This window comes from Mus pahari, chromosome 10 (assembly GCF_900095145.1).
Source record: "Mus pahari chromosome 10, PAHARI_EIJ_v1.1, whole genome shotgun sequence".
NCBI lineage: Eukaryota > Metazoa > Chordata > Mammalia > Rodentia > Muridae > Mus > Mus pahari.
In genome coordinates this window covers 72650667-72661964 of record NC_034599.1, presented here as the reverse complement: position 1 = coordinate 72661964, position 11298 = coordinate 72650667, and the positions used below count along the sequence as shown (strand labels likewise).

Genomic DNA, 11298 nt, shown 5'->3' with positions numbered 1-11298 from the left:
GATTCTTGGATCTTCTGTTTGTAGATAGCCTTGTTGGACTAGCTGGACCCCAACCTGTAAGCCATTCTAATACACACACACACACACACACACACACACACACACACATTCATTCTATGAGTTCTGTTTCTCTAGAGAGCCCCTGACTGATACAACCACTTTCCACACCACATTACTCATGTCCACTCCCTAAGCTCCTACAAGGTGACAGTCTTTCAGAACTGTCAGCACATCAAACAACAGAAAACACAGCACGGGTAATCAAAAAGGTTTTAATGATTAATGTTTAGACATTATTTAACAGTGTGGGTATATCCAGATGAGCTAAGCACACTTTGACAGCACACTATCGAATGTTATAGTTTTTGTACTGAGATATGTAAAGACACCTGCCGACGGGTACCTAGGGTGAACACACACACACACACACACACATTCTAGATCTGACAAGGGAAATGTAAACAGATGCCGCAACTCCTTCCAAACAGAAAACCCACAAGGCTAATTAGGACCAACTGGCTCCTTGTAATATGAATGTGCAAAATTAAAGCATGGTAAACTGGTATTTACATAAATATCAAAGCCACAATTAGTTTATACATTGTCAATCATCTCCTAAGATGTGTCACGAGTGGTTCAATGGATTTGTTTTCTACCAATGCAGAAGGTATTCGAAGGCTAAACTTTCAACACTTTAAAAATGACACACATGAAGAGAGTCCCCGTTTGTATGACCGATGCCTTGAGTGCACTAGACACAATTTTAGGATCAGCAGTCTTACTTTTAAACAAGCGCTTTAAACCCATCTTTAGGTGCTAAGCAGGAAAAAATTACAGTTGCCACCATGATTCACACTGAATAAAACGGTTGCTCCCCAAACACCCAGCTCCTGCGTGCTCCAGCTCTTACATTTTACCTCAAAATGCTTACGGTGCTTCCTGGTCTCTTGGTAAATTAGGCACATTTTAAAAGGAAGTGTATGTCGAAGTAGCAGTACAGAAAAGAATAAAAAGATGTGGACCCAGGGAACCAGTCCCTCATCACTGTGTGTGTGTGTGTCTGTCTGTCTGTCTGTCTGTCTGTCACATAATAAATGTCTCATCACCTTTCCTGAAAGGTAGTTCTCTCTCTCCAAGTGGTGGGAAGTCAAACGGCCTTTTTGTCTCCTGTATAAAAACACTAAGCACTTCAGAAATGGAAAGTGACCTATTCACTCCATAGTCACCCTAGACTCTGGGGGACCAAGGACACGTACATGTCTCCAGGCGCTTTGGACCCTTTCCCCACCTCTTTAAACACAATAGTGGTACTCAAAATAAAAAAATAAGATCTGTTAAAAAGTTAAATTGACTGTTCCACTAGACTTGAGCCTGCTTATTTAAAGCCAGCGTTATAAAGCCAAAGGTGCCATCAGATTTCGCATCTCCAAGCCACTTGAAGTTACACATCACACACTTGTTTCATAAATCATACATTTGATTTTTCTAAACAGAGCTATTACAAATGAATAATACAAAGTTGAAACATACCCTAATTAAACTAACAAGCTCTGGGCCCTGCTTTTTAAGTCTTAAGGCATGTGTGTTTTTCTACTGTTAACAACATTGTACAAATTTACAATCACATGCATGGTCTACAGTTAAAAAAAAAATGTTTGGATTACAGTGTTTTAAATTGTGAACCACAATTCAGCACCTATCGTGTTACAACTAATAAGGCAACAGCAGTGTTGTATACTACAAGAACATTCCCTTTCCACAGTCTAGCGCGGGGGTCGATGAGAGCCCAGAAATGTGAGAAAATCGTATGCCTACTTGTATAATCTGTATACATATTCTAGGGGTTTTGAACTGATGAAGAAGGTCCTACATGAGTCACACTGCAGATAGTAGGGCCAGACTAGTGACAGCAGCTGCTATGAGCGTCAGGGCGCAAGTCACACTGTGCTTACAATCACACGCCGCGGTCTGGAGGTTTCGGCTCAGCTTGTCAATCCTTTCGTTGCTTCCTGGGCTTCACACTGTTTTCCAGGGAAGGGAAGCTGTTCGTGTGTCCGTTGACGGCCGTCATAGACCCGTTCTGGTGGCCCTTCACGTGCTCTTTCCTCCGAGAGGCCCCTTTCTTGTTGTAAGTCTGCAATGTACAAGGCACATCAGTGCCTGCTAACCAGATGAACCGCACTGGTCTGTACCTCACTAGGCCTGCTTTCCTGGTCTGATTTGACCAGGAAGTCCTGTGCTCAGATGACCCCTTTATGTTCAATCACCCTTGCAGCCTTTTGAGGCTTAGCTCAGAGGCTCTGACGCCTAGGCCACAACAGAAACATTTAGAACAACATAGAGAATTTCTGTTCATCCTGCTTTGCCTCTTCAGGATGTGGATGGGGGAGCAATGGTGTAGGTAACCAAACAGGCTTCTCTTCCCGGCTAGTAGCCACTCTACATCACAAGCCATTGCTTATCTTTACATTTTTCTTATAGCCCCAGTAACCACCATGTACAGTACAATGGCACCAGGAGCAATTGGAAGAAGGTCCTATTATCAGGCCCCGGCAAAGCAGGCGTCAACCAAGTCACACACAGATACGTGGGACACAGAAGACAAATAGCAGCGGAGTCTCCTCCTGGTGGCTGTCCACACTACTGGGCTTTTCTTGGGACCCGTTACCTTTGCTCTTGCTCCTGCCCAGGGGACAGTGGGGACAGAAACCACTTTGCACTGGCCACAAAAGCAGGAGACTCATCAGTGTCTGCCTGGTGACCAGGTGCCACCGGATAGACAAACCTCTATCAAGCCCCAAACTTGTGCAATGGCCATCTAAGAAAAATGGGACAAAACAGTAGGTTCCAATTACATCCGAGAATGTGATGGAAATTTCCTAGCTATGGTTGGCAGGGCAGCGGGGCTGAGACTTCCGGTTGGAAATCAGCTCTTTATTCTTTATCTCCCTGCACTGCCCAAAGAAAAGGAACAAAGCCCCCACTAAACATAGCATCATTTCCCACCTGGGTCCCCAGACGCCTAGGACTGGATGGCAAGCAAAGCCCTAGGGATGGCCCACCCTCCATCCCTACAAAGGTTCTTTCAAAGCACAGTGCCAGTACCCAGCAGTGCTCCACATAGCCCCACTGAGTGAAGGGACAAAGGTCAGAGGCCAACGAAGGATGAGATTTACCTGAATGTAGAAGTTTGTGAAGAGCGTAATCAGGGAAATCATGTATCCAATCTGGAAGAACAGCCACCCCTGAGGGAAGGAACATGGCCAGAAGACCCCGCAGCTCGTCTGGAGGATTGTCAGCACAAACTGGACCTAGGGGGAAAGGCCATGGTTGAGCAGTGGCAGCACATGGTTCCAACCAGGGGGCTATGTATCAGTGTCCCCACCCAAGTTTCTGAACCGGCACTTCCTAGCTTTTTATACGACATTTAATTCTGTCTTCTCTATGTATTCCTCTACTATAGGTTCCCCCTCTCTCCTCACACCTACTTAAACCACCTTTCCCTAACAGTCTAGAACTCAGCAAAGAGAGGTAAGGGAGAGGAGTGAGGTACTTGTTTAAGGGGGCCAGTGATGTCACTCATGACGCACGGTCTGACTGATTCAATTCCTACTTGGTATCTGTGTTCACTTTGGTGTGGTGAAAGCTGTCATGAACATATTAAACGCTTCTTGGCCAAAATACTAGGTCCACGAATGACTTCTGACGAGTGACCCTTGGAAAGCAGGTGAACCTGTATGATCCACTCAAAGGTGTTAAAGGCCCCTGACTCCTCAAGCACCTCCAGCAGCCCAGGGAGGATTCAGAGGCTCGAACCAGCTCCGTTCCCCTCATTTCTCGAGTCTAGAGTTCTAATCTAAGAACTAGGCAGACAGCACACAGCCCAGCAGGACGCCAATGCCTACGGTGTTCTTCCACATTCTGTCTTCTAGAGCCATGATTACAGCATGAATCCATCTCTGCATCCTTGCTCCTCTGTATCAGAGGAGGGGAAAGAACAATTATCCTTCCCCGCAGGTGAGAAAAAGATTAACAAGGACTGCAGAGCAGCTGGCAGAGGTGATAATGAAACACCAGACACAGAAGGAGCTCCGTCGTCTCAAAATGTTATTTTTAAATTTTGAAAAGAAAAAAAAAAATCAAGGTTGATTCAGGGGATCTCAATTAGATTCATTGGGAACAAAGACACACGGCAAGGCTGGGCTGGAGGGTTTAGTGCCTGTCCCTCGGCCTTTATGTGTTCATCTACACCATGGAGGAAATATTCCAGACAACTCATGCAGAAATCGTATCCTTATCATGGGTGCCTGACATACAGAACAAACCAGGCCAGTGTTTATCAAGCGTACTACTGACTGCTCAGGAAGGCTTCACGAGGGGAAAGGAGCAGCCACACAATGGGGTGATCACTGGGCAAAGCTCAGAGAGAATGGCAAGAATCATCATCAAGACAGACAGTTGTCAGTCTGCCTCTGCCAAGGGCCACCAGGGTCTGAAGCAGCGGGAGCTTCGACCCAGTACTCTGATACAGGGGTCAGAGTCAAGTAGTCACCTGGCACTCACCTTACCCAAGAGGTTCCACTGTCTAGTAAATACATGGGCTTTCTGGACTCAGCACCAGAAAGTTCTACCTGAAACTCCTGGGAACATAAGTAAGCAGTTTTCATCTTCAGTTTGGAAGTGAGAGCACATACACAGGTACATGTGTGCACATTATATGTGCACTTATACACACAAAGTAAGAACAAAACTGGACCTGAAGTTGAGAGCTTAAGACTTGAGGCACCCCCAGTCCAGAGCAGATTCTCCATCTACTAGAAACAAGAGCATTGCCTACCTGCCCACAGGATTCAATTAAACAACAGGATGGCCTGGAAGAGGACTGGATCTGGCAGGGAACAAGTTCTGGGCACAGGGACCCAGTACTCACCAGCTGCCCCTGAGTGATGTACTTTTTCCACCAGAGGTAGGGACGCATGGACGGGATAGAGGACAGACCATAGTACGAGTACATGAGGACATGGATGAAGCTGTTGAGTGTCGCACCAAAATACGCTGCGGGAACAAAGGGATGGGGAAGATGCATTAGAGTTTTCTAAGTAACAGGTGTGGGAAAATCCAAGACAATTTTGGAACTATAGAAAGTCTTCCGACCCAAGAGGATGATGAACACTGCAGCTACAAGTGCTACTTGGATGTGTAATGAAAAGTCAGTTTCCACTGGGTGGGCAGGGCAGGCAGCTACAGGACACCTTACACCCAGTGGTCAACAGACCTGCTATATGACTAGCTTGTGCCCCATACCTGGCACCTGCAGTTCTCCTCCCAATGCCTAAGATGGGCTGCCATTTTAGAGGCAGTTCTTTAGAGATGAAAGATCCGTTTTACCATACCTCTTTTAATTTCCAGTAGAATATCATTTTTTAAAAATACTTTCATTCTCAATAGTAACTAATGAAGCGAAGCAAAGCCATCAGCTTTTCAGGTTGTGTTAGGAGTATCTAGTGGCTACGAGAGAAACTGGTCCTGCATCCCCCACAGAGGTCACATACACACTCCAGCATGAGAGTATCCTGAAATTTAAAATACTCTTCCGATGTAATCAGGTGGAGGTCTGTCCCTACCAGAATCTGGGCTAGCTTATCCACAGGTGACAAGGGATGAACGCCAGACACCAGTTCAAGAGTGTTGGGACTCAGACAGCTTCTGGAGTATTTAGAAAATATTTTTCAGTTATGAACCTGATGGAGCTGTGAATCTCAGAGGGCAGAGACAGTCAGCAGCTACGTTGGGAGCAGACCCAGAGATTCCCAGGCAAACTCTTCAGGTGAGGATGAAAGACTGGTGACCGAGACACTTGCTGGACCCTAAGTGGAACCTAATCATGCCCAACTTTTAAAAACTAGCAAATTTTGGTGAAAGTTATGGAAAAACACCTGGCAGCTTCACTCCATCAGACTGGATGGGGACTTCCTAATGTGTAGCCACGAATGCCTAGCCTGCGACTCCCGCCTTCCGCACGGGACAGTACACTGACTGTGAGGGTTGGCTCTCTCCTTCCACCGTACAGGTTCTAGGGATTGGAAGCAGGTTACCAGGCTTGGCAGTAAGCACCTTTACCTGCCAAGCCAACTTACCTGCCTGCTCCCTTCCTACTTCTCAATGTGCCCAAGCTGGCATCTCCTCCATCTTACTCAATCAGCATAGGACAATAACCAGAGAAAGGCTCTATGCCCTTAGGTCACACAAACCATTACTAAAAGCAACCCCAGGCCCTCTTCACAAAGTCCCTGCCCATAAAGGCCTGTATCTTGAAGTCACTGGTTTCCTCTGGCAGGGTTCAGAACTTCTGGTCTTTGACCCATTTAGAACTGATTTTGTGCCAAGTGAGAGGGCTGCGTTTTGTTTCACTGCTTTACACATGGATATCTAATTTTTCCAGATCTGCCTATTGAAGGGGCTTGGCTTATTTAACTCTTAAATTAGTAATGGGGTTTCATCACGGCGTCTCCGAATATTCCTGTTGCTGCTCGGATATCATTTGCTGTCCTCCCCACGGTGTCTTTCCCTGTGAAGTCCTCCCCTCCCCCGTGAGCAGTCCCCTCTGCTCTTACACACACTCCATTACCCACGCAATTTCCTACCTCCCTTAAGATCCCTTCCTCCCCCCTCACGAAACTTTCTAGTTTTGTGACCTACCTATAAATATCATGCACATATATAATTTTATATTTAGGTTTACATATATGCAGTACGTGAGCCTGGCTAACTTCACTTAACATGATGTCCAGCGGCCTCCGTTTTCCTGCAAATGCCACGCACCATTTATACCTGCATAAAATGCCACTGTGCAATGTACATTTTCGTCTATGTTTGGCCACCCAGGCTGCTTCCCTTTGTTGGCCATTGGGGCGAGAACAGCAACACCATGAATGTGCTTTTATCTCTGTGCTAAGGTATTTGGAGTCCTCAGCTCTTTAGCCAACAGCAAGGCCAAATGGTAGTTTTCGATTCAGTTTCTGAGGAGCCTCCACACGGACTTCCACAGCAGCTCCTTGCGTATGGAGCAGCTCCTTGCGTACGGAGCAGCCCCAGGGATGAGTAAGAATACCGGATCCTCGCCAGCACCCTGCCTCTACTGATACCGGATCTAGCACTTCATCTATACAGCCAAGTCTCTGAGCTACATCCCCCAATGTTTGCTTTCTTGATGGTAACCTCTGACTCAAGTGAGATGGGAATCTCACTTTTCCTGACAGCTAAAAGATGCTGAGCACTTTTAAAGTATTCATTGGGCATTTGGGTTTCCTTTCATGAACTGTGTGTATTGAGTTCAATAGTCCATTGACCAATGGATAATTTGTGATTTTCCTTTTTAAAGCAATGAACACATCTGCTGACACCCTTGTCAACGATCATGTGGTAGAGGTGTGACTTTCCTTCTGGTCTTCTATCCCACCCCTTTTAGTCTACACATCCCTCTTTGTGCCTGTGCCCTCCTGTCCTCGTTACTATGGCTCTGTGGATAATCTTGGGCTGGGCCTTGTGAAGTCCTCAGCCTTGCTCTTTCTGGGTAGAATTACTTTGTCTAACATATGTGACATGAAAGCAGAAGGAAGAGACCAGGAAAGAGTATAGGGGCAATGAGGAGGTGGGGAGAGGGAAAAATGAGAGAAGAGTATGACAGGGAAAATGCCATAACGAAATATGCTAACTGAAATAATAGTAATAGTAATAATAACAATAATAAATAGAAAAAGAAGAAACTTGAACACAAACTCAAAAGCTTAACTTGAGGATTTACAGAGAGGACATTTTCCCCGAGGGCTAAGTTTCCAGTCTGCCTCTGTCGCATGTTCCCCAAACATCCCATTACTCACAATGGCCGCAGGGAACCCAGTTCATCACAAACCACCAGATGTTGAGCATGGTAGCGTGGTGGTAGACGTGGAGGACGGTGATCTGGTGGTTGTTCTTGCGAAGGATGAAGAAAAAGGTGTCCATGAACTCTATGAGCTTGGAGAAGTAGTACCACCAGAGCACACGGATGACCTAAGAGCAAAGGGCTCAGGGTTTATCTCCAGTACTTCGCTGAACTGTCACCCGTGACACGGTGTACACTCAACATAAACCTGGGAGAGCCCTACGGGTCCCCCCTGCCGTCCAGGGACAGCTCCAGCCACGGTGAGAGCCTGGGAGAACTGAAATGTCTTCAAAGGCTCCCGACACTCTGGCACACACCCAAGGACTCAGAGGTAGAAGCCAGAGGATCGAGGGTTCGTTCAGGATCATCTTCAGCTACATAGGATCATCTGAAGCTACAGAGGAGTCTCTCTCAAAGCAAAACTAACTCAAAACAACAAGCCCCGGAAGGCAGCGCCAGGCTCAGCAGTGCTCGTCTGTAGTCTGCAGAGCTGCGGGGAGGGAAAAGGATGCTGGGGCTTGAGGGACAGCGGTAAGGAGGTATGAGTCACGGAGGAAATGGAACCAGAGCGTGCAGTACCTGCTTCTGGTCCCACTGATAGGCTCAAAGGAAATGCTGGCCATGCTGGGCCTTGACTGTCAGTCTTCTGTTTAACAAACTCCAATTCTCAGACTGGACTGAGGCTGGGTTTTACCTTTAATATCACTCAGAGGGCACTTACAAGAGTGATTTTAAATCAAATGATCTTTTATGTAAATATGAAACCTGTCAACGGTTCACAGGAGTTTCTTTTACAGAGAGAGGAGGATTTAGTTTTATTTACGCCTTTCATGTTCAAATTACCATACCACACACCCAGCGCCTCTTTCTCTTTTGAAAATGACAACAGGAATTATCAGGATTTGCCTTTTATATAAGTTCTTTATCGGAAAAAAAAAACAAAAAACAAATACAGACGCCCCCAACCCCCCACAACCCTGAAACAATACCTTCATATCTGCTTCTCCTGCGCTTCGTGTTCCCTGACAGAAGAAGTTGTACTTGCCTTCCCACACACCTGTCACCAACTGAAAAAGAGGAGAAAAATTAGTTGCTACATCAGAGCCCTGCTCAACAGAACTTTATCAGAGTATGAGAAGATTAACTTGGGGCTCTACAGAGTAAGGTTCGTCGTCAGAGTGAACGGTGAGGAGAAAAGTCTTCAACGCTGCACGCATTCATCCAGTCACCATACTGGAAGGGTGAAGAGGGAGCCTGAAGATGCCCCCAGGCTGCTGCTGCCTTGAGAACCCCTTCACCTGCTGCTTCGGCAGGCCCAGCCCCATCCAACTCCAAGATGTCATCCCATCTCCTCCTGTCACTTTCCCTAAGCCTGGGCTCCTGAAACCTGACTGTACAGTTTGGAGCCATATGTGTAAGTCAGTCACGGACTCCCCAAGGGTGGGTGCTCAAGGATCTGTAGTTCTAACAAGTCCTTCGATCGCCACTACCAACGCCATTGGACTGGAGACACATTTTTAACACTGGGATGGATACAGTCCATCTTCCTACTCCTTTTCATTACCTGTTGCTGCGTCTACCTCTAGGCTGACAGATCAATCATCTCTTCAGATACAGAAAGGACCCCAGGACAGGCACACAAGCTGTAGTTTTCACTGGCTTAGTGACATGGCCTGTTTCCTCATTGGCCCATAGTAGGATGCATAGCCTATGCTGGGACCTTAGAACCTACTCTAATGGTCAGGCTAGAAAGTTTAATTATTCTATTTCGATACTGCTCACCCACTATGTTCCTACCACCTACTGTATGCTATTTATCTATGAAAACCACAGCTCCCTGCTTGTTGGCTTTCTTCTATACTCGAGAACAATCTTGAGTGCTCTTGATGGCCACAGAATGCCAGGGGATGCCCGAGATGGTATACTTTGAGCCTCATGCCATCCACGTATGAAGCACACACAAGGACCCAGACACAGTTATCAAAGTGCGTGCTCGTCCATCCTGCCAGCAGCACCCAGGACCCCTGGCAAGATGCAATCTTGAGTCAGCGCAAACCTTCAGGATCTAAAACCCTGGGGTTGATCACCAAGGCTGGCTCTTAAAAGTCCCTGGTCACAAATTCTTGAGAATCTAATGATGTTGCTTCAAAGTATTGTCTCCGATCCCAGGTCTGACACCACCCGGATCTTGTTGGCAGCAGCTTTAGGCCCTACCCTGGATCCTGTGAGCCTGAAATGTATGAGCAAGAAGCCTACATGGGATGTGTGTGTGAGACCGCAGGTGGCCTAGGCTGAAATTCTCATTCTCCTGCCTCCTGCCTTGAGGGCTGTGATTTGGCCAGTGTTTTAACAGGTGATTCTGATCCTATGAAATTTGGAAAACAACTGTGGGTTCCATTGAAGCTGCAGAGCGCCGTCACCCCGGGAGCTCTAAAGGATTACTAATGCCTGGCTTCACCCAGACCAGGAAATAGACCTCACGGGACAGGACGGCTAAAAAAGTTCTCAAGAGAATTCAGTGTGCAGCTCAGACTGTAAACCAGTAACTTCACCTACTGACCTCGGTAAGAAAGTTGTTCCAGGGAAGGGGTAATTGAGAGCCCTGTTGTGGATTTGGTCTAATGCTGCTATTATTATGTTAATTTGTCCTCCCCCCCCCCCACCATTGCACAAGAATCCTCAAGTCTGCACAGTAAAATGCAGAGGGACCCTGCCCCCAGTTAGTTGATTGGTAAATAAAGTTGCTGGCGGCCAATGGCTGGGCGGGGAGGTGGGACTTTAGGATTCCTGGGCAAGAGACTGGGGAAGGGGAGAAAAAGCTGCCAGGCCAGGGAAGGAGTAGGTACCAGGCCTGAGAGGTGCTGGACAGAGAACACAACTGTCAAGCAGGTGCTGGGGAATTCAGTCTGAGATGGCAACCAAGGTGGAATACAGGTTTTAGTAAGCGACGAGTTGGAAGGTAGGTACATCAGTCATGTGGAGGCTAGAAGTGGCCTGCCTAGCCATTGAGCTGTTTAAGGCATATTAAAACATAAGGGGTGTGTGTGTGTGTGTGTGTGTGTGTGTGTGTGTGTGTGTGCGCGCGCTCGCGCTCACATCTTTCATTTGGGAACCCAGGTCATTGGGGCAGATATCGAAGAGTGCTGCCACTTCTGCCGGGTCAATTTGAAGAGCGATAATTGGAAACTGCAAGAGTCAGGATCCAGGAGGCTCAGGCTGCTCCCCCACGGCCCCCTGACAACTACTCAGCCTGGTGAACAGTACAGATGCCCCACAGCAAGCAGACGTTTGGACAAGGACTGGAAGACATACTGTTACATTTTTATCCAATCTAATGTCACAAATAAATGCCAGGCACGGCACAGTGCATGAAT

At 47.0% G+C, this 11298-nt stretch overlaps 1 protein-coding gene across 2 annotated transcripts in view; it reads right to left on the bottom strand.

Annotated features, from left to right (window-relative positions):
* Positions 1-253: 253 nt before the first annotated feature.
* Positions 254-11298, bottom strand: part of Elovl5 (ELOVL fatty acid elongase 5) — a 63928-nt gene continuing 52883 nt past the window's right edge. Inside the window, exons 4-8 of one of the 2 annotated variants that reach the window (XM_021206213.1) lie at positions 8914-8991; positions 7881-8052; positions 4931-5055; positions 3177-3311; positions 254-2134 (exon numbers count right to left, since the gene is read on the bottom strand). In XM_021206213.1, coding sequence (XP_021061872.1) covers positions 1991-2134; positions 3177-3311; positions 4931-5055; positions 7881-8052; positions 8914-8991 — 654 coding nt within the window. In that variant the 3' untranslated portion in view covers positions 254-1990. The remainder of the gene's footprint in view (positions 2135-3176; positions 3312-4930; positions 5056-7880; positions 8053-8913; positions 8992-11298) is intronic. The other variant, XM_029542903.1, reaches the window with a different exon arrangement.